The 25,176-nt window shown below is 33.1% G+C and overlaps 1 protein-coding gene across 3 annotated transcripts in view; it reads right to left on the minus strand.

The window, feature by feature from the left end:
* ZMYND11 (zinc finger MYND-type containing 11) overlaps positions 1 to 25,176 on the minus strand; it is a 178,491-nt gene that overhangs the window by 37,038 nt on the left and 116,277 nt on the right. For 2 of the 3 annotated variants that reach the window (XM_044679763.1, XM_044679764.1), the window contains 2 exons: positions 24,432 to 24,591; positions 13,868 to 14,029 (listed from right to left, as the gene is read on the minus strand). In XM_044679763.1, the coding sequence (XP_044535698.1) occupies positions 13,868 to 14,029; positions 24,432 to 24,591 (322 nt within the window). The remainder of the gene's footprint in view (positions 1 to 13,867; positions 14,030 to 24,431; positions 24,592 to 25,176) is intronic. The other variant, XM_044679765.1, reaches the window with a different exon arrangement.

A 25,176-nucleotide genomic window follows, 5' to 3' on the forward strand; every position in this document is an offset into this window, starting at 1 on the left:
AGTTTGAAAATCAGTAATGAAAAAAAAAACCTGCTTATATCTATCCTTTTCCCATAATTTCCCTGGAGATCATAAACTTTTTTCCTCAAAGTGAATCTTGACAAAAACTGGGAAAACTGAAAAACAGTATGACAAAAACTAGGTATAGATCAATATCTCAAACCCTATACCAAGATAAGGTCAAAATGAGTATATGAATTAGACATAAAGGGAGATATTATAAGTAAATTAGGGGAACATGGAATAGTTTGCCTGTTATATATGTGAAGGGAAGAATTTATGACCAAACAAGAGATAGAGAACACTACAAGATGTAAAATGAATACTTTTGATTATACTAAATTAAAAATGTTTTGTACAAATAAAACCAATGCAACCAGGATTAGAAGGTTAACAACAAACTGGGAAAAAATTTGTATAACAAATTTCTCTGATAAAGGTCTCATTTCTCAAATATCTAAAGAACTAAAATCAAATTTGTAAGAATGCAAGTCATTTCCAAATTGACAAATGGTCAAAGGATATGAATAAGCAGTTTTCAGATGAAGAAAACAAAGCTATTAATAATCATAAAAACAATGTTCTAAATCCCTCTTGATTAGAGAAATGCGAATTAAAACAACTCTGAAGTATCACCTCATACCTATCAGATTGATGAATATGACAGTAAAGGTAAATGATAAATATTGGAGGGACATTGCTGAGGAGTTGTGAATTGATCCAAACATTCTGGAGGGCAATTTGGAATTATGCCCAAAGGGCTACAAAACTTACATATAACCTTTGATCCAGTAATACATTACTAGGTCTGTATCCCAGAGATTTAAAAAAAAAAAAAAAAAAAAAAAGAAAGGGCCTACTCATACAAATGTATTTATAGCTGCTCGTTTTTTTGGTGACAAAGAATTAGAAATTAAAGAGATGTTATCAATTGTGGAATGAATGAACAAATTGTTGTATTACGATAGCAATGGAATACTATTGTGCTAATAAGAAATGATGTTGAAAAGACCTGCATGAACTGATGCAGAGCGAAAAAAGAAGAACCAGGAAAAAACATTGTATACATTAACAGCAGTATAGTGGAATGATCAACTGTGAAAGACTTATCTATTCTAAACAATACATGATCCAGGACAATTCTGAGGGCCTTATGACAAAGAATGCTATCCATTCCAGAGAAAGAACTGTTGGAGTCAGAATGTAGATCAAAACATACCATTTTCCACCTTTTCATTTGGGCTTATGTTTTGCGGTTTTGGTTTTAGAAGATTACTCACAAAAATAAACAATATGGAAATATGTTTTGCATGATAATATATGTATAACCCAGATCAAACTGCCTGTCACCATGGGGAGAAGGGAAGGGAAGAAAGGGGATAAGTTCAATCATATAACTTAGGAAAACTTGTGTGGAAATTCAATATTACATGTAATTGGTAAAAAAATAATTTTTTTAAAAGTGAATCTTAATATTTTGTCTAGTTTTATATGATTTCGTAGTAATCTGGAATACCACTGAATCTATAAATTAGTTCAGTTGGTATTATCTATTAATACCTACACCTTTATCATTAAAACCCAAGTCTTTGTCATTGAAGATATGTGCTAATTAAGAAAAAAAATCAAAATTATTGAGGCCTTAAGACCCATTTGATATTTCATTATATCTGCTACAGAAGTCACACTTTCTAAAAGAGAAAAAAAATGTTTCCCACTAGAGAATTCAGAATTGTAGCTTTTAGTTTTTGACATAATTACAGCACAATTTCCATCCTTACTTCAGTCAAGTTGATATCACTCTCCTAGTACTTAGCATACTGGTGTGCAGACAAAATTAGTGATTATTTGGTTGATCTCAGCAACTTTGTTCTTTGTCCACACCATTGCCTCCAAAACCTCCATTCACAAATTTTTTTCCAGGCCAACACTCCTGCATTAACTACACTTTCCTCCCTTTCCATCTTGAACTGCTGGTGAACTGGTTGGCCTATATTTTCTTTTCTCAAGTCCCTTACTCACTTATTGTATCACTGATCCTCCTTGGTTAAGCCTCAGCCTTGGATCACTACCACCATCTATTGCTTCTGTTTACAAATACATGTTGCTGAACAAAGCTTAATAAATCATGAAACCAGCATGACTAATTCCACTACCAATGTATGCTATATAATTTTTTTTTAAATTTTAAACCCTTAACTTCTGTGTATTGACTTATAGGTGGAAGATTGGTAAGGGTAGGCAATGGGGGTCAAGTGACTTGCCCAGGGTCACACAGCTGGGAAGTGTCTGAGGCCGTATTTGAACCTAGGGCCTCCTGTCTCTAGGCCTGGCTCTCAATCCACTGAGCTACCCAGCTGCCCCCCTATGCTATATAATTTTAAAAGGGTCAACTATGGCAAAGGAACTTTCCTAATTAACTCACTATTTCACTACAGGGGATCTTCTCAAACTTTCCATGGTTCCTCTTTCTTTCACCTTCTCATCTGAAAAGCTTACTTCATATTTCTCTGAAAAAATTGAGGCTCTATGCCAAGAGTTCCTACTTCTCCTTTCATCCTCATCTCATCTTTTCATTCACCTAGTCTCACATAATGAGATGGTCCTTCTTGCCAAGTATGCACAAGGGGCTCTATTCCATTCGGTTTATCCCAGCAGAAGTTCCTCAATATCTTTCCCAATGGTTCTTATCTGCAGTCTCTCCTTATCTGCAGGCAGATAAAAGACCAGCTCAGCATTCCCTTATCAAAAAGATCCTCAAGAAAGTCCCACATCTCTCCTTCCTTTTTTGGCTTAACTCCTTAAGAAGGCTGTCACCTTCTCTTTCTTCTCACACTTTTTCTTCTTTAAGAGTCTAATCTCATTCATAATTCAAACAAAATTACTCTCTCCAACTTCATGAATGATCTCAATAACCAAATCAAATGGCCTTTTCTCAATCCTCATCCTTGATTTCTCTATAGCCTCTGATACTTTTGCTTACTCTCTTCTTGATACTCTCTTCTCTGAGTTTTGGTGACACTACTCTCTCCAGGTTCTTCTCCTAACTATTTGACTATTCCCTCTCAGTATACTTTACTGGGTCTTCATTCATGTCTGCCAACTATGGATGTCCCACAGAGTACTCTCTTGGCCCTATTCTATTCTTTCTATATACTTTGTGATCTCATCAGCTCCTATGAATTCAATTACCATCTCTAAACTGATGACTCTCAAATCTACCTCTCCAGGCCTAATTCCTCTGCTGGCTCCTAGCCTTGCATCTCCAACTGCCTACTGAACATCTCTGCATGGATGTTATAGATACTGCAAACTCAAACATGTACAGAACTGCACTCATTCTCTCCCCTCGCCCCCACAAACCCGTTCTTCCTAATTTCCTCATTACTGTTGTGGGAAGTGCCCTCCTTCTAGGCTTATCACCTAATATCACCTCCAATTCTTCACTCTCTCAGCTCCTCCCTACATCCTATAGTCTATTGGTAAGTCCTGGACATTCCACCTTACCAGCTTCTTTCCTCTGACAGTGCCACCATTCTGGTAGCATCACTGCCACTCACAAACTGATTCCTAGACTTTTACAACAGCCTGCTGGTTGGTCTCCCAGCCTCCACCCAGCTATCAAAGTGATTTCCCTTAAGCACAAGTCTGACCAGCTACTCCACTGCCCTACTTAATAAAATTCAGCAGCTCCCTTTAGCCACTAGGATCAAATAGAAAATCTTTTGTTTGGTGTTCAAAGTCTGTTCTCCTTCAACTCCCTTAACCCCTGCCAATTTTCCAATATTTTCAGCCTTATTATTTAATGTGATCCTCACAGAAGCAAAGGGAGAAAGAGGAAATAAACTTGTCTAGGATCACAGTTAGGAAGTCTCTGAAGTCAGATTTGAACTTCAGTCTTCCTGACTATTCTTAGGAGTATGAACACACTATTTAATTCCTGAGAATTATGAATCAATCACTTTAACATATTATGGTGATCTAAATATTATTATATTAGAAATCATGCAAATATGTGGTGGCACTTACTATGGCAATCCCACATGAGACAAATTTAAAGCAAAACACATAACATAACAGTTTATGTGGCCTCCAGTTTTGAAATTATGACCTTTTTAGAAGATTTCATATCAGTCAAAGCAAATATACACTCTGCTCTTTAAAGTTTTGAGAATAAAATAATACAAGAGAACTTACTCAGAGATTTTGGACACACATTCTATTTAATCATTCCCACTGTGCTCTCATAGGAAGAGTACAATAATTTCTTCTTCTGAACTAACAGGGACAGACCTCTACTTTATTGATTCTTCCCTTCACCTGAACTTGTATTCAATTTGAACAATTCAAGTTCCAGGGAACTCCACAGCATTTTATAAGAATTAGGGCACTGTGATAGCAACTTTAAGAAAAATGAGGTAAATATGTTGCTATACATATCCCAGTCCCAAATATGTATTCAAGGGAAGATAGGGATGGTTTTTCTCTTCCAATCCCCAGACATTAACACATGGAGTGCTTTTCTCTGTGAGTGTTTAAGTCTCCTTTTGTTTCACTCTGAGATCTAGAAAATAGTGCAGCCTAACATTTTCCTAAGGTCAGAAATTATACAAAAGTACATATAATATGTAATACATATAATAAAATCAATTGCTTTTAAGCTGTATTTTTTAAACTAATGAAACTCTATTAAAACACTTTTGAAACCTTATAGAAAATCTCAACTTTAAATTTTAAAAGATACCATGGAAAAATTCCTTCATGTAATTACATGGCTTTAATAAAGATCTTTTCAATTTTTACTTTCATTTACAAAGCAAACTGACATTTAGAAGCAACAAAGTCCTGTGCTATATGATTATAATGTTTTAATACTAATTTGTATCCCTTTAAAACAGTGGTTCCCAAACTTTTTTGGCCTACCGCCCCCTTTCCAGAAAAAAATATTACTTAGCCCCCTGGAAATTAATTTTTCCTAATTTTAATAGCAATTAATAGGAAAGATAAATGCATCTGTGGCCATCACCACCCCCTGGATCGCTATAGCACCCACCAGGGGGTTGTAGCGCCCACTTTGGGAATCACTGCTTTAAAAAAAATTTAATGACTTACAAATTTAGCATTACAGAGACAAATATTTAAAATGTGACAACTCTTGAGATTTACCTCCTTAGAGAACCAATAAGAGTAAAATTTATACCATACAAGCTTGGGATATGACTGTTGAAAAACTAAATATCCAATGAAAACTTGATTTTGAATGAGTTTACAACTATATTTTAATCTTCTTACAGAAATGATGATAGATGATCATAAATGCATAACCCAAATCAAATGCTTACCATCTCAGGAAGAGTGGAGGGAAGGTAGGGTGAGAGACAATTTAGATCTCAATTTTAGAAAATTTTTGTTAAAAATTTTTATTTCAAGTAATTGCTAAAAATTTCTTTTTAAAAAGAAGGGATCCTAGACAAGATTTTGGTCCAAGTACAATTCAAGATAATGACTTGAATCTGGAAACTAAACGAATTTGAAGGAAGAAGATGTGAGTAAAAGGGAATAAATATGTGGCCTCAACACTGTGAAAGGAAATAAGTTCACCAATGGAATTACACTGGTTTCATTTTTTGAACAGACTGATTTAACTATTACCTTCTTTTTCCCTGCCCCACAGCTATTAGAACATTGTCCACATTTAACACTTTAAGAAGAATTGTATAATTCATCCTACAAAGTCGAGTTTAAATTTCTTATAGAGAAAACTAAACAGAGAGCCTATATTCTAGTCAACTGGCTATGGAAAAAGTCAATTCCCTTTGTATCCTAAAAATTATTATTGAAATTAGTTTTTTTCCCTCATAAAGACCTGCTTTTAGAATTCTGTATCTCCATGGCAAAGCATTAGTCTTTAATAGACAAAAAAATTTACAAAAGAAAAATGCTGGGAAAAGATTTCTTGTCTGAAATTATATTCATGGTCTTTTTTTTTTTCCAGGTTTCCTTAGGTGACATTTTCCCAAAGGGTCTTTGCTTAAGCTGGGTAAAGACACAGGTATACTTAGGAGTTTTCTTCTTTCTATGACTTGATACAATTACATAATTTGTAGTGTACAGAGAACTTAGGTTAAGTGTAAGTACACATTTTACTTACAGTTCATAAATTACTTGGTTGAATATGAACTTTTATTTTCTAGGTTTAATTTTGACCATCCTGATGTATGAGCCTATTTATAATTCTTTTCCTCTTAATTTTTCTTTCTTAAAAATAAAAGTATAAATTAAATTTCAACAAGACAAAATAGGTATATGATTAGTCTGTCAAAATGTATTCTCACATGCTAAAACAGATTTTACATTAAATGATTTTCTTCCTTAATATTATCTGATGAAAATTAAAAAAATTTCCTTTACTTTCATGGTCAGACAATTTATAAGGATAAAAATTTGGTTTTCAGTATTTTATCCCAGAATTAATTTTAAAAAATAAGACTAGTATCACTAGTGTTTCCACCTCTTTACTCAGTAATGCTGTTATGCTAAGAAAAGGCAATAAAACCTTATATAATTACTCAGTTCAGAAAAAGAACTGTTGATATACATGTTATTTTTTAAATATTAATTTATTTATTACGTTAAAATATTTGGCTAACTTCCTCTCTATCTCCCCTCTCCACAGAAGAGAAGGTAACATTTGACAAAAAGATATATGTACTACTTATTTATTTCAAATCAGTTCCCTCTCTTGGAAATGGATATATAAGACATTCTTCAAACAATATTTCTGTATTGTAAATAATGTTCTTTTGGGCCTGCTTGTTTTACTTTTCATAATTTCTTGCAGGTCTTTCCATGGTTTTCCAAAATTAATGTTATTTTGAATATTGTGAAAACCCTATGTGTGTTTTGGACAATGAAAACTGCAAAATGCACCTTTCTCTTTCATTCCTACATTAGGCAAAGTCAAAGTAGGATTAGGTAAATGATTTTTTATACTTAATCAAGACTTTTTTTATTTTAAAATCTAATATTTGGTCCTGTTATAATCTTGGACAACCCCCTTTTAAACTGAAAGAGCTCAAACAGAAAGGGTATTATTAAAGGATCCAAAAGATGTGAACACTTAAGTGTCATCATTTTTCTATTTCTATTTCCAAGATAAGAGAGAAAATTAGAACTTTTAAGAATGGTTAAAAGGATGTTTGGGAAACAATAAAGCAGATAATTCACTTAAGTCTATTTAGCATTCTGCTGATGCAGAGATATGGAGTCCACTGCAGTAGAGTGATTGGCTCTGGGGTCAGAGAAACCATGTTGATGATGATGTTTATTACCTGGGTAATCTTAGATGAGTGAGTTACCTCCTTGAGCACCCTTCCTCATGGCCTCTGAAGTAGATTCCAGTTCTAGCTATTTGATCTGATGTATAACATCCTCAAGGATCTTACATTGTAGCCTCCCTATACTGAACATTAGGCAGAGGGCTCTGAGATCTACTGCTAACATTGAATGATCTATAAATACTCGAGATTTTCAGTAACTTATCTGAAAAATGATTATGTTATGATGTGAAGCAAGTTCATGAGTAGGAAACAAATAAAAATTAAAATATTTTAATTTCATAAATGTACATCCATGTTGTTATTTTTGTATGTTTGTTTTCCTAAGAATCAAGTTTCTTACAAACATTATATCCTTATGGGGAGTTAAGAATGCATAGAAATGAACAAAATTTGCTGGGGTGATCACTTTAAAAGAAGCTGTAGTATATGTTTTAATGACAGATTTAAAGGAAAGTCTAGTTGCAGTTGGATCTCAGTAAAGCTCTAGTAACCACATAATAAGGTAGGAGAGTAGGCAGTGAAAGCAATATAATATATGACATTATGATATTTTGGTTAGGTACAGAAACAAAAAATTTTTTAAAATTCTATGGAGCTTAAGTTTAAATTTATTAAAATTTTTACTCTAGTTTCAATTTCTACTGAATTTTCTATCACTCTCTGTTATAAGGTCTGTTGTTCTATAATACTTTATCTCTTGGATAAACTAATTCTCAGCAATAAAATACTACACTGGGATAGAATATTTTTTACTTAAAAGTAAAATGGAAATAGCAATATTTGTTTGCTCAATTGCTTAGATAAATTATTATTATTTATTATAGCTCAAGTTACTCCTTCCATTTAAAATGTACTTTTCTTTGGTCTAACATGAAAGCAATACAAGTCAAGGGTACGGCATTATAATCTTATAGTATTAATAAATGGTCATAAAATCAAGTTAGGAATATTTGAATGAATTTCACTTGGACTATTTAGGAAGAAAAAGCTTGTAAATCACTGTGGGCCATCCAATCCATTTCCTCAAATGTTCTAAAATGATTTGGGCATAGTAAAGTTGTTCTTAAAAGAACTTTAAATCTCTAACTTTGAGTTTGCATTTAAATGGAAAAAAAAAACAACTTAAAAAATTAGTTGAAATTTCCTTCAATTTACAAAAACAATATTCATCCACCTAAGAGTATATACATACATACATACATGTATATATATACATATACACACACACACATAACATTAAAAGGATAGAAGAAAAAAGGTGATAACCTTGCTGCCTAAAATGTCTAAACAAGTAGACCTCAGCTCCCATTGGGCTGCTGGGCAGAGGGGCAGGGGATGAAAAAAACTCTTCAGACATGACAGAGGGGTTGGGTGGGGAGCAACTACACCAGAGTCCCTCTGCCTTTCTAGTAACCAACTATGGAGGGGTGGGGGCAGCCTGTGTGTCCACAGAGAGCTCTCTGAGTGCCATCTTTGGTACTGTGCCTTAGGTTCACCATCACTGCCTTATACTTTCTCATTTCTTATAATTCTCTTTCTATTCAGAAGTCTTGTGAGAGAAACAGAAGAATACATTTAAAGACACTTAAAAGCCTGAAATTTTGCAGAACAGAATACCATAGCATAAATTTCCTCTTTGGAGGCATTATCTACAAGGTGTGACAGGAACCAAATTGGTCTATTTGTATTTCCCAATTTTGGCATTCTATCTTGTCTCCATACCTTTGTAGAAGCTATTCCAGTGGCATAAATGCACAACTTCCTTGCCTCTGCCTCTGGGAATCTCATTGTTTCCTTTGAAACAGAGATTGTGCTACCACCTACAAGAGGAGGGGTGAAGGGGAAACACTGTAGCAGAGAGAGAAATGCTCTTAGTTTTCTTTTAAAAAGCCCATTTTTGGGCAGCTGGGTAGCTCAGTGGAGTGAGAGTCAGGCCTAGAGACAGGAGGTCCTAGGTTCAAACCCAGCCTCAGCCACTTCCCAGCTGTGTGACCCTGGGCAAGTCACTTGACCCCCATTGCCCACCCTTACCAATCTTCCACCTATGAGACAATACACCGAAGTACAAGGGTTTAAAAAAAAAAAAAAGCCCATTTTTCTCATTCATGGAAGAAAAAAGAAAATGACTACAACAAAACACCACCTGTGTTTCACATTTGCACATATATATCTATATACATATATACACATGTACATACAACTCACAAACTAATTAACAATAAAAATCCAGTGAGTTTATAAAACAAAAGCCAAAATGAAATCCACAAAGGTAGATATTTCAAAGAAGAATGTCAAAAAAAGATATTTTATAGTTATGAAATAATGATTATCAAAAATAATTTTAAATTATTTAAAAAATAATCCTTAAACTCTAAAAATTATATTTATTTAATTTAGAATAGTTTTCCATGGTTACATGATTCATGGTTTTTTCCTCCTCCTCCCTCCCCTCTCCCAGAGATGACAAGCAATTCCAATGGGTTTTACATGTATGATAATATTTGCAAGAGTGATCAAAGTCAACATCCTCAATCATATACTCATCAAATCAAGTGATCAATCATGTTTTTCTTCTGCCTTTCTACTCCCATGGTTCTTTCTCTGGCTATGGATAGTGTTCTTTCTAATAAGTTCCTCAGAGTTGTCCTGGATCATTGCATTGCTGCTAGTAGAAAAGTCTATTACATTCAATTGTGCCACAATATATCAGTTTCTGTGTATAACGTTCTCCTGGTTCTGCTCCTTTCGCTCTGCATCAAGTCCTGGAGGTCTTTCCAGTTCGCACGGAATTCCTCCAGTTCATCATTCCTTTTAGCACAATAGTATTTTGGGATTATATTTTAAAACATCCAAAGGAGTTGGGTAAGTAAGTTGGATAAAGCTGAATGAGCAAGATGAAGCTGTTTGAACTGAATAAATTCACACAACTGACAAATAAGTGATATCAGCCCTCTACTTCTTTTCCCCTTCACTTTCTTTTCTTTTTTTAAAAAAATTTTATTTTGAATATTTCCCCATAGTTACATATTTTATATTCTTTCCCTCACCCCCAAACCTCCCACCCCTCTGTAGCCGACACACAATTCCACTGGGTTTTACATGTATCATTGATTAAGATCTAATTCCATGTTATTGATAGTTGAACTAGAGTTATTGTTTAGTGTCTACATCACTGATAATATCCCCATCAGCCCATGTGTTCAAGCAGTTGTTTTTCTTCTGTGTTTCTTCTCCCATAGTTTTTCCTCTGAGTGTGGCTAGTTTTCTTTCTCATAAGTCCCTCAGCCTTGTTCTAGATCCTTGCATTGCTGCTAGTAGAGAAGCCTATTATGATCGATTGTACCACAGTGTATCAGTCTCTGTGTACAATGTTCTCCTGGCTCTGCTCCTTTCACTCTGCATCAATTCCTGAAGGTCTTTCCAGTTCACATGGAATTCCTCCAGTTCATTATTCCTTTGAGCACAACAGTATTCCATCACCAACAGATACCACAATTTGTCCCCCTCACTTTCTTAATTCTCTTCAGTTTAGCTTCCTCATCATTTAATTGTCTTCCCCAAAATTATCAATAATTTCTTAAAATGTCAAATCAAATGGCCTTTTCTCAATACTTATCCTTTAAGACCTCTCTGTAGCTTTTGTCTCTACTATTGATTTTCTCCTTGATTCTTTTCTTTAGGTTTCTGTGACTCTACTTCCTCAAGTTCTCCTATTTGTCTTACTACTCCTCAGTTTCCTCTGCTAGAGCTTTATCTAGGTCATGCCCACTACCTATGGACACCTCTTAAGGCTTTGTCTTGTACCTGCTTATGTTCTCTCTCTCTCTCTCTGCGTGTGGCAATCTTATCAACTCTCACAGATTCATTACCTTTATGCAGACGATCTCCAAACAAAGCTCTCTCCTAACCTATCATTTCAAAACTTCAGCTATCTCTTGCTTATCTTGAACTGGATGTCCTGTAGTCAACTTAACCCATCTAAAATTGAATTTATTCTCTTTTCTACCAAGTCCCTCTTCTTAACTTTCTTATTAATGTAGGGGGCACCCAGCATCCTTTCAGTCACCCAAGCTCACAACATAAATAATGGTTCTGGACTTATTCTCTCAAGCCCCGCCTACCCTCATATTTACTCAGTTGCTAAGTGCTGTCCCTTCTTTGTTTTTGTTCTTGCTTTTCAAAGATACTAGAGTGGTTGTCCATTTCCTTCTCCAGCTCATTTTTCAGATGAGGAAACTGAGGCAAATAGGATTAAGTGACTTATCCAGGGTCTCCCAGATAGTAAATGTCTGAGGTTACATTTGAATTCAGGACTTCCTGACCCCAGGCTCATAACTCTATCCATTGAGCCACCCAGCTATTCTTCTATTTTGTAGCATCTCTTGTATGTTATCTTTTCTCCTCTAATATTGCAACGACCCTATAGAGGTTCTCATGATTAAGTTTATTACAATAACTTTTTTGTTTCTTGCCTCAACTTTCTCTCTATTTCAATATATCCTTCACTTAGCTGCTCCATTCATCTTTGACCATGTCATCAACCCTTCTTTCCATACCTCCACCACTACCTACCAAGCCATATAAGCAATAAGACTCAGTCACAATCTATTATCTCCAGGGGAAATAAAATCTTCTGTTTGGATTTTAAAGCAGTCCCTCCTACCTGTAATGTCATTATTCCTAATAAATCTGCTTCCTGACTTGCTTCAAATTCCAGCTAAAATCTCACCTTCTGGAAGAATCCTTTATGATTTCAAGAAACCTTTCTCCTAACCACTTTAAGCCAGAGATGGGAGCGAGAACCTTTCCTCTGTGATTATCTCCAAATTGTCCTGTATATATCTTGTTTGTATAAGATTGCAACAAGTTGTCTCCTACATTAGAAGAGGAAATCCTTGAGAGCAAAGATTGGCTATTGTCTTTGTCTTTTTGTGTATCCCTAGCATTTAGTGTAGTGGGAAACAAAAAGTAAGCACTTAATAAATACTTGTTGACCTACTGAATGATCTTAGCAACATTATAAGGACAATTTTTACATGCAAATGAACTATGGTTAAATAATCTCTTCAAAATATTTATTTATCAAGCAAACTTTTTTCAGCTCTGGTATTTATATTTTATTTTTTATTACTATTTTTCTTAATCAGACTTCTTTATTTTTTGCATTAAACATTTAGCACCTTATTTTCTGAAGTTCCTCACAATAAAAGCTAAATCATCTTTACTGAAAGATCACAAGGTTTTACTCTACACCCTGCAAACTACCAATGTCACAGTTTAGTATAATCATTTTATAAAGTAATTTTAATATATGCATATAAAGGGACTAGAATCTCCATACTCTTTGAATCAAAGATTCCATTACTGAGCTTATACACCAAAAATACATTAATGAAAAAATTCCTAATATATCATATCCCAAAATATTTATACCAGTTTTGTTAATGATTACAAAGAACTGAAAACAAAGCTGCCCGTCCCGTCTAATGGGGAATGCCTAAACAAATTCAAGTATATGAATGTAATGAAACATTACTCTGCTGTAAGAAATGATGTGTATTAATAGAGAGAAGCATAGAAAGTTTTCATTAACTGATGTGGAGCAAAGTAAATAGAGCCAAGAAAAAATAAAAACAGTTACAATAATGTAAATGTAAAGAACCACACACCAAAAAAAAAAAAAAAGCTAAAGCAAATACAACAAAATTAAAAAGATCAAAAAGGACTCAAAGAAATAGATGTAAGAGGATACCCCCAGTCATCCTGTCTTGGAGGGGGAAGTTCCACAGATATTACTCAATGCACATATTTTCAGAATTTTTTCATGTATTAATCAGTTGTGTGCTCTCCACCTTTTCCTTTTTATTTGCCAAAAATATCTTTAAATATTAAATTTTAATATATAACTGTCATATGTCCTTCTTATATCCAGCCACCACTACAGGAGACATATTTTAATGTCAATGGGGGAATAAAATGAATTTTGAACATTATTTTTATTTACTTGTTAAAACAACCAAAAAAACTCCCCTACAATCCTTAATACTTGTCTCTCCCCTATTTCCTTCCTCAAGATAAAACAAAGAAAACAAGCTAACTCAAGATGTAACAAAAATAAACAGAACAGTTGATAAAAAAGGGAAGAATGAAAAGATAAAGCATTCTATTTTTTAGAATGTGTCTTGTTAGAATGTTCCTCTGGGTGCCACAGATTTTGAAATTCATAATCAAATACTTGTGGAAGAGAATCTGAGAGGATACAGTGTTGAATGGGCCTTGATCAGTAACATAACTAGCAAACAACTAGTAAGAGAAGGTAGTATATAATTTAGGATAACAAAGTTTTCGTGGGCAATACCCTAGGATAATTTCAGTACTCAGAAATATCCACATTTGTATTCACTGTATTTATCATAATTTCAACAGACAATATATCATTGATTTATTCACTAATCTAGCCAGACCATCTGGGACATCTTAATGAAGTTTACTTTTTGAACAGCACATTAAAGCTCGGGTATACTTACCCTGCAAACTGGACATTGCCAGTGGCTACTGCTGTCTCTAAGCCTGAACTCATCAGATAAACACTTGGAATGATAAACTCGAAAACACAGGTCACATATCAATACTTCTCCAGGCAAATGGCATTCAAAACAATACCAATCATGATTTTCTGTTTCCCAGTCCTACAAAAAACAAAAGCAAAATTGGTGTAAAATTTTGCTTACATAAGCAACAAAATAAGATAAAAAATTTGAAGCACTTTAGAAAAATAATAAAAACATCTGAATATTTATATTTGATTTGTGTTAAAAAATTTTAAAATCTATAACCTTAAAGGACTTCAATAATTCTTAAAAAAGCTGCTCCAAACATTATCAATGAAGATAAAATTTCAAAACCAATCTAAATGTAATTTAATCTAAAAACTATAAAATTATCTACTACCCATCTTTTATATAATCAATGGTCCACTTGTTAATAATAACTTATCAGCAATTAATTTAATGAATTTTAATAAATAAATGTCCTAAATCATCTTTCATTCAGCTACCAAAAGTGATTTTCTTAAAGTGCAGGTCAAACTCTGACACCTTCCTTACTCAAACTCTAGAGGTTATCATTTCAAGCATCAATCAAATACAAAATGCTCTGGCATTCAAAGTCTTTATAATGTACTTCCTTCCAAGTCCAACCTTTCGAGTCTTCTTATACCTTGTATCAAATCATGTATTTTTAATCCAATGACAATGGCCTCCTTTCTGATCCATGAAAAAGACAGTTGATCTCCTGGCTCTGGACATTTCCCTGCTGTCCCTCATGCCTGGAATGCTTTCCTTCTTCAACTCTACTTCCTTTATTTCCTACAGAAAGCCTTTCCCAATTCCTCTTAATTTTAGTACCGTTTAATTTCCTGTTTGTCCTATGTATAACCTGTCTGTTCATATTTATTTGCTCGTTGTTTTCCCACCTTAAGACAGTGAGCTCCCTTGAAGATAGGGGCTGTCTTTTGCCTGACTATGTGCCTCCAGAGCTTAACAGAGTTTCTACTGCAGAATAGGAGCTTAACAAATGCCTTTTAATTAAATCATTGGAAGCTCTGTTTTAATGAGCAAAGTATTAAATTTGTAAAGTACTTAGAATGCCCAAGAGATGATAATCACTGACAAATTATGATTATTACCCTTTTTCATATTGGAATTATTTTATTTATATATTTACCTGACTAATTTAAAAAACTACCATTAACTAGAATATGTGCCTTTGATTATGATACCAAAATTTGAATATTAATTTGCAAGAATAGTTTAAAAAATTTAAAAGTTTATTCAGATTAATTTTAAGATTTAGCCATTTTTAGGGATGTCTTACTAAGGATATTCTTGGATATAAATAAACATAATTATTAGTACATAGATGCTCTCTACATTTTCTTTTTATCTAGTCTTTTTATTTTTCATAAATATTGCTCCAAGTGCTTAATGATAAAAATGACCTATATAAAATGATGAAATAATTGGCCATTTTGTTTGGAGAACTAAACTCGCTTCCCCCAATTCCATTCAAATAAGCACCTGTTAAAATAGCCAGTTTGTTCAATCAAGGGCATTTCCAAGGTCTCAAAAATTTCCAGGATTGTGATACATCATCATTTTCCTGTTTATAAATTTCACTGTTTTAACTTATATTCCAAAGTTGAATAACTCATTTAGCAGTAAGCAGGATTTTTTCCTTCCTCACTCTACACGTTTGGTCCTTCACTGTTTTACCATAAATAGCACTGTCCCTGCTAGAACAACAAGATTTGATAACGTTTCCACAAACCAAGTCTCCAGTATGACTACTACCAGCATCTAAGTTTAAGAATGTAATTCTGAGCTACTTATGAGTTTACTTAAATATTTGTTAACAAAACTAAAGAGAGCATCGATATTATTATTCTCTTAGTTGCTAAAGAGATTTATATCTTCCATCAAATAAATTTGATCAATGAAAAGTCTAACATGGTAACTGTATCTTGAATAGCTGGATGGCACAAACTAATGTTATCTCATGAAAACTGCTCCAATGATAATGTCTAGATAGTCTTTATTCTCATTTTCCTGAAATTATGGAAATGGTATATTACATATATCTCACAACCTCTTTGGATGTATAAAGAAATTTGCTTTAGGTAAACTCTTTAGCTGGTTTCCATTCTATAAATATTTGCTAACAATTTAAGTTTCTGTGCAGATATTTTAAATTCTTTTTTTTGGAGAAACTTGAAACAGAACATCACAATATTTTATTTATATGCTTGTGAGAAGATATGGTATATGATTTTGGTATCACATGTTTGGCTTATTATAAGCAACAGAGCATTGTGACAACTTTAATACTTTTTCTTTTTTTTTTTAATTAAGAAATTATTTTTAAAAATATTCAAGATAGTAGTCCACAGAACTTGGGCCACTTAATGGAAGAAAACAGGAAACAAAAAGGTTTCTCTTCTAAAAGAAATAACAGATAATACAAGATTAAAGAGCAATAATCAAACTATACTATAGTAGGATAGCTCAAAATTGGGTGAATGAGTTAGAAATTTTCTCTTTCATGTATCTTTCATCCTGTTGCCAGTGATTTGCTTTGAGCACAGGTCTGATCAGATCACTGCTCAATAAAATCTAATAGTTTCCTGAACCTCTAAGGCCAAATATAAACTTGTAGACATACCTTTCTACCTGTTCTGCCTCATTGTGTGATATTTCCCTATCTAGGTTTTCTGATCTAGTTTCCTATTCCTCCAGCATGGTACTCCAACTGCTATGTCCTTTGTATTGGCTATCTTCTTTGCTTGGAATGCATTACCCTCCTTATCTCTGCCTTCCAGAATCCCTTGCTTCCTTTTAACCCTCAACTCAAATACTACTTTTATTGAATGAAGCCTTTCTAGATGCCTCCAAATGTTGATGCCTTTCCTGACCTACTCTGCATTTATTTAGAATATATTCTGTATCTACTTATATTGTACATATTACTCTTTTGAGAAGTCTGGAAGATCCTTTGGAGAGACTATTCTACTTTTGCCTTTGTATACCTAGCACAATAACTGGCACGTAGCAGATACTATATGAATGGTTGTCAATTGATAAATAGAGATATTTCCTATAAGGGTCTAACTGCCTCTTGGCAAAATATCTCCAAAGTTTATCTTCAATCTCAACACAGCAATTGGAAATACACTAGCATTCTCCAAAAAGGGTTGATTTTTCATTTAACAAATAAATTCTATAAATGGCACAAGAAGTTAGTATGTATAATTTAAGTAGAGATGTTTATAATGTATCTTACAGAAGAAAAGTTATTTAAGTAACAAAATCTAGATATTAATGTTCAGGCTTAAAATTCAACACATGTAAACACATTTAGATTGTACTTTCAGTGTGTTCCACCAGATGTCATCAGCTACTCCAAAACTTGGCTCAAAGGAACCCTGAAAAGCAAAGCATGTGGTAACTGCTTACATCTGTATAAGAGAAGATAGGAAAATGTACTTCAAAACTGGAAGCCAGGCTTTAATAGTAAGATTTTAAGAACTATTCTATATACATTTATCTAAATTATCCTAACAGAAGACAGAAATATATAAGGGAAAATAAAGAAATCTAAGTCACAACACAAAGTGCCAAAGGAGCTCACTCTATTTTGGGCTACTGCCCTGAAGAAAGAAGAAAGTCCTAATATAAGGTTTTCAAAATGAAGACAAAAAAAAAAAATTCTTATCTACATTCTACAACTCTGTTTGCCATCAAGTCACGAGTCCTAAAGATATACAATTTTTTTCAAGAAGGATTAAAATAAATATAAATGGGTTGCTATAGTATGAAAGTAAACCTAGCACTTCAACAAGAGTAAATTATAAGGATTAAAAATTTCTATGATTCAGCAACAGCCTAGACACCTAAATCTGTTAGTATGCCACAAATATATTACTTTACTACAGTGACCAGAGGATTACCAAACTGTAAAACCATATATCCTGTTCATAGTAATCCTTCTCATCTCACTAACATTTTTAAGGCCAGGCACTGGTTGTTCCATTTTACAGATAAGGAACCTGAAAAGCATAGTGAAGTTTGTCCAGAGCCATAAAGCAAATTAATGGAAAAGTCATTACTAGAATCCAGGTCTTCCAAGTCTCCTAAGTTTGGTATTATTTCCACTATAGACAACTGTCTTAGAGTGGAAAAGAAGGCTTCAATTTTATTCATTCTTTAATAAACAGATACACTGATATATAACTACATGTATGTACAAATAAATAAATGAAATGTCTAAATACATTGTTGACTACGGTATTTTTCTTTTCTTTGGCAGGGTGTGGGAGTGGATAGAGCTCTGTGATTACATCAGTGGATGAAACTTAGGGTGAAAATCATACAGATGTACAACTCTTGTTTAATTTATAGGACTAGAGAGTTGCCTGAAGAACTGAGGGGTTAAGAGTCTAAACATGGTTCAGAATAGATATGAGAGAAGTAGTAAATGAATCTGGGCTTCCTGTTTTAAAGCTGGTCTTCTATCTACTACACTGCCTAATTTTTCATTCATAGCTATAATATAAAACTTTATTCAGGTGTATTTATCTTTTTGCTTCTCCATTTGGGGTTTTCTTGGCTAAGTTATTGGAGCAATTTGTCATTTCCTTCTCCAGCTCAGGATGAGGAAACTGAGGCAAAGGGGGTTAAGTGACTTACTCAGGGTAACACAGCTAGTGTCTGAGGCTACATTTTAATTCATTAAGATTAGTTTTTCTGATTCCAATCCCAGTGCTCTATCCACTGTGCCACCCGGCTGACAATATGAAATTACCTAATACTAAATTAGATTTCTATACTTTACTGTTTAGTTTTTACTTTTGTATTAGCATATTCAATTTCTCATAAAAGAACATGAATCTGGGGGCAGCTGGGTAGCTCAGTGGATTGAGAGTCAGGCCTAGAGATAGGAGGTCCTAGGTTCAAATCCAGCCTCAGACACTTCCTAGCTGTGTGACCCTGGGCAAGTCACTTGACCCCCATTGCCTACCCTTACCACTCTTCCATCTATGAGTCAATACACAGAAGTTAAGGGTTAAAAAAAAAAAAAGAACATGAATCTGATAAAAATATTTCTAACTGTGCTATTGGATGTAGTAATATACGTTTTAGAAAGAGACAGTGATAATCTTGATATGCTCTGAAAAGAATGAGGCAGGGTATCACAATCTTAAACCATTCTGCAAAATATAATGGAACTACTTGTCAAAGCAAGAACAATTTTAATAATAATAAAAATCATAGTAATAGCTAGCATTTATTTAGTATCTACTATATGGTAGGCATTGTGCTAAGCAATTTAAAAATATTCCCTCATTTGATTTTAATGTATAAAGGAAATGCTTAATCACTAACAAATCATGATGAATTTTTTTGTAACTGAGACAGATAATGGATATTTTAAAGGAGCATGGGATTTTATGTCTAACAAAGATGAACACGTTGAAATACTTATTAAAAATACAATTAGGGAATAGCTGTTAACTTCCAGTGCACTTAAAATATACGCTAAGTCTAGTATAAATGGCATGCGAAACATGAGGTAAATTAATACAAAAAGAAAAAGACATATTCTTAAAACTGTTCCTGTACCAACAAGCTATAGCTGCATAACTATGGAGATAAGGATGGGCAGGGAAGAAAAAAACTTCCCCTTTAACAATGTCCTCTAAAAGAAAGTTAAAAGGAACACTTCTTGCCATGATCTTAATTTTTATTTTGCAAAATAAGGTTCTAAATACCAGTCCAATGTCAAATCCAAGTGATGTATCTGATGCAGTTGAATTTTCAAAAATATATGCATAAATTGACTCTGTTCCTACAGCAAATCTATATTAGGTGGAAAGACATAATTTATCACAAATCAAAAATGTGAAATGATTTTTTTAAATGATTCACTCAAAATTTAGTAGCCCATTTACCCCCAATATGAAGCTTTTACTTCATTTAAAAACTAAAAAATCATCCAATTGTCATCAAGTACAATTAGAAAGAAAAAAGATTAAAAATTCTCATTTAAAAGCAAAAGAATAAATTTCACTGTTTCATTCAAGTAGCTATCTATGTTTGGGTGTCAAAATAGTATGAAATTCTGCTTACCAGGCAATACAAACAGGACTGAGTGGAAAGAAAGTACTCAAATTGAAGTAGAAGAACTTAACAGCCAAGACCTGAGTTCAAGTTTCCAGTTTCTCTTGAATCATAAGCAGCAAAACAAACTGGTAGAAGCATTCCCACAGAAAATGTAAGCTACATTCCCTGTACTGTATTATTTTTGTAGTGACATCAACTATGGAAGAAGAAACAAGAGACCCTGAGTTCAGGTTTGGCAGGTAAGTAAATGGGGAAATGGTTTATAGCAATGGTCAATTTACATTTTTATTAATTCCAAAATTCACATTCAAAATGAATTTCCTAGTTTGATTTTTATTTTGCTTAATAATAGATAAGCAAAATTGCTCTAGTGTGTAACAATACAGAGGTCATCAGATAGATGACATTAATTTCACTGATTCCCAGATCTAGTCAATTAAACATTATAACAGTGAGTGGTCAGATTCAAAATTGGCTCCTCATATATTATCTAATTAATATAAAGAAATCTCACTGTTCATGGATTGAAAAAAATTAATATCTTCATTTTCAACTCAAAAAGATGAAGTCTTAAGTTCTGTTGTTGTATATTATGAACACTTTACTGTCGCATCCCTCAAATTCTCAACATTGACAAAGCACTGGAAGAGGTAACAACTCCAAAGACACTTGGCTATTGCTAAAAAGGTAACACTAATGTATGACACAGAAGGAGAAACATAGAAAAAACCCAAACTCTGACATTGTACTGCTCCATTTTCACAAAGTCCAATCTTAAAATTATACAAGTAGTATTTTCAAACACCAGCCGAGGAAGGCCCTGATTATCCCTATGTTTATATGCAGTTACAGGTAAGTTCCAGCATTGTAGAAGGTTAATACTAATAATGTACTAAAGCCTATTCACAGCTGCTCACTTACTACCCCTTGGGGTTGAAGTTCAGCAGCATTATCATTCTAAAACATCAAATAAAGAAAAATGATAATTTAATTCTAATTTCCTAAGTCTTTAGCAATATGATGATTTTAAAAGTGATATTTAACTTTCAGTTCTTAAATTTTCTCTTATCCTAATATAGGAAAATGCCAATGCAATACCAGATTATAAATTCATTACAGCAAACTTATCCCTGTAAGAAATAGTTGGTGCACATAGCCTTACATGTCACCAAAGGCATTTTTCAATATATATATATCAATATTTTTAAAAATTATAACTGGCATTTACAAAAAGCCTTAATGTTTAAAAATGTTTTACATAAATTATTTCATTTGATTCTAATACCATTTTGTCAGATATTACAGGCATTGTGAGATATTGCACCCTATTTTATAGGTGGGGAAACTGAGACTAAGAGAAATTAAGCAACTTGCTCAGTCATCAAAGACAGGATTCAAACTTAAGTCCTCCATTCAATATGCCATGAAGTAAAACAAACAAAAAAAACCTAGTATATTGGAAGTGTAAAATTTAAATTAATATCCAATAACTCCAAATATTATATTTTGTAAGATTTATTAGTAATCTCTTTAAGTAAAAGAAATAAAAAACAAAGAACAAAACTTAAGAATGACCATATGAGTAAACTTCTCTTGCCTGGCACTCACCCAACTGCCACTGTCACATTCCAGGGAGAAGAATGCGAGGGAGGAGCTATACAAAATTCATATCTTCCCTATGTTAGTATGTTTTTTTTTCTAAACCCTTAACTTCTGTGTATTGGCTCATAGGTGGAAGAGTGGTAAGGGTGGGCAATGGGGGTCAAGTGACTTGCCCAGGGTCACACAGCTGGGAAGTGTCTGAGGCCGGATTTGAACCTAGGACCTCCCATCTCTAGGCCTGCCTCTCAATCCACTGAGCTACCCAATTGCCCGCTCCCCCAAAATAGGTATTTTAGAAAGCAGATGTCCATTAAATGGAGAATGGTTACCCAAATTGCAGTACAAGAAAGTAATGGGATATTACTGTACTGTAAGATCTGATGATTATGGAATAGCATGGAAAAATTTAAATAAACTGATACAAAGTGTAGGGGAAAGAAAACAGTATCTACAATGACTACAACAATGTAAATGGAAGGAGTAATCAGGAAACTAAAAATGAATGCTGCAGGATCACAAAGAAAAACAACAGCCAGAAAGAAAAGTTATAAGAAGACACCTTCTCCTATTTCCAGGATGAAAGATATTATGACATTTAAAACATTTACAAACAATAAATAACATCATGTAACTGTTAAAAAGTATTCTATAAGCCATACAGAGAAATTTTCACTACTCTGTATTTCATATACTGTATGTATACATTTTTAAGTATAATTACTCTAGAAAATTATTTGTGTTATATTCTAAGAATTCACAGAGTATAAATAGGATTCTTTCTGGTGATTATTCTTGTATAGTTAATAAGAATTTGCATGGTTGTAGCAGGTAGGTAGCACAATAATAGAGCCAGGTCTGAAGTTGGGAGGACCTAAGTTCTTATAACCCCAGAACAAATAAAAATATAAAATGATTAAGACAAACCATCTGCCATAGTGCTGAGCAGGTAGTAGTTTCTATAAATGTTTGTGGAACTGAACTGAACAAAAAGAACCTAATAACCTGGGAGGAAAGAAAGCATTTAGGAAACCAAAGCACAGGGGAAGAAGTAAATAACTTATTGAGGCAAAACAAAATCATAAATGTCCATTAGAGATGGAAAGGCTAGAGTTGTTAGTCATACTGGTAGGCAAATGGAAAAATAGCTATTATCAAGGATGTCCAAGTGATCCTTAAACTTTGATCTTGTGGATTAAGGTCTATCCCTGTACTACAGTGGTTGATTACAACTTCCTAGGCAGTTATTGTAAAAATAATTGCCAAGTATAAAGTGTACTATATTATGTGTTTCAGAGTAGTTGAAAGCCTTTATTATCTACAGTAACAATTTTGTAATATATTTTGACAATAAAATCATAAAAATCAACCTTTTTTAAAAAATATTTTGTGACAGTGAGTTCCTTTGTGCCCTAATAATTTCAATGGAAAATTTGTATTTTTATTAAGTATGCAAATAAAATAATATATATATTTTAAAACTTTTTTCAGTATAGTTAATGCCTATATTATAAATATTTACACAATTAAACAGTTTTATTCCACAATTTTTTTACTCATCAAATGAGTTTTCTTATATTTTTAATTCCACATGAAGTGCTATATAGTTTACTTATCCAATTTTATCTTTATCAGCCCCAAATAGCTACTTTTGTGAATTACGACTGAAACAATATTTGTTAATTAACTCCTGCTAAGGAGCCAGGAAAGCACACAGCTATCAGTTCATGTGTGTTTGTGAGTTCATTGTTGTAAAAAAGGCAAGAAAAAGGAATTAAAAAACATTTTTGCCCTTGCAAACAACTCAAAACAGATGGTAAAGCTATAGAAAATATTGTGGTTTTGGTTTTTATTTCAAAGCTTTCACAAACTAACTTAAACACTTTACAATACCGAAATAGTTAAGCCCCATCAAATTCAGTTATTTTTAAAATTTGGCTTATTCTCAACCTATCATTTTAAAATAGTGTGCTTTAAAAAAGTCATTTCCATACCATGAATAATAAATATGAGAACCTCAAGGAATTAGAAACACTATATACTAAATCAGTTTTACATAAGAAAAAAAGAAAAAGTTTACTCCTATGAATAGCCATTGAAGCAAAATTATATACCCAGATAAAAAAATTTATAATACAAACTAAGTAAATAAAGGTCTAAAAATAAGGCCAAGATTAAAAGTAGAACAGAACAAACCTAACAGTCTTTCTATTTTGATTTTTGTACATATGCCACAAAAAAAGACAAGAATCACTATCACAGTAAGGCAATAGCCTGGAAAAAATTAACATATGGATCCTTTTACCTAGTACTAAAATTCAACTTAAGCCCTTAATTAGGCCCCTGACATCACTCTACTGAGGTCCATTCTTTTCACCTATCAAACTATCAACCCTGGTCTTTGATTCAAACATATTTAGGTACTATTCCTGAAAGAAAACATTTTTTCAAAGGCTACTAATTACAGATAGCCTCTTAGGAAACCTTTAATTCAGTGAGATAAGAAAGGTTTTTTTAAAAAAGTCCTTTTCTTCCTCCTGCAGATTTAAGTCAATATTGGCTCAATTAAGAGGCTTTTGCTTTTAAAAAACTAGTAATTCTTGAAAGATATCCAAAAAAGCACATCTAAGGAGATATAGGTTCTTAATTTTGAGGAACAGTCTCTTCAATTTCAAACATTTAAATAATAGTAAACTTCTGAAAAATCTTTACTTTAATATGGTACATATATATTAACAATAATTAAACAAGTTTTTTAAAATATTAAAAGTTAATATATACAGAAATATGGTGAGATTTACCAAATTATACTCACAATCTCATCTCCTGGTAACCAATAGCCTTCTTGTTCAATACCAGCCTTAGACCCCTTGCAGCCCACAGTTAGGGTCTCAACAATAAGCCCATCTTTCACTGCTAAGCTCAGCTGACGTGTTGTCTCTTTCGGATGCATACCATGGACTCGAGACATATACCTGAACACAGAGGAAAAACACACCTTACTCATTTTGGCAAAATAAAAAAAATGAATAAAAGAATCTATTTTAAGTCATTCTTGTTATGGTACCTATACCAAAGCTCAAGAATATGAAAAGTAAAATGAAAAACTCTGATTCTTTACAGTGACCATTCTCATTTAGTATCTTTGCCTCTCAAAATGGGGTGTTATTTTGTATATTTGTAGGGATTGTAAATTTTTCTAATGATCTGTAAATAGCAAACACAAGTCACTTAATAGATCTCAGCCAAATATTCCATTTAATCTTGAGTTCACAGTGATGACCATTCACAACTTTTATATTTAAGGACTGCATTTTTTGCTTTTCTGAAGTAGAATATAGAACATCAAAATCCATTTTTCAAAACTTAGAAATGAGAGAGGCAGAAAAAGTAGGAATTATAAGAAGTTTCATCAAGATAGGAGGAAAAAAATTGGCACTGAGAAAAATTTATTTCCAACTGAATTTGGTCTTTGGATGCTTGAAATATTGAAACGGATGAAATTCTTCAACTTACAAACAAATTATTATAAATGTTATGTGGAACTTTGAATATGGCTT

The sequence above is a fragment of the Gracilinanus agilis genome, chromosome 5 (assembly GCF_016433145.1).
Source record: "Gracilinanus agilis isolate LMUSP501 chromosome 5, AgileGrace, whole genome shotgun sequence".
Lineage (NCBI taxonomy): Eukaryota > Metazoa > Chordata > Mammalia > Didelphimorphia > Didelphidae > Gracilinanus > Gracilinanus agilis.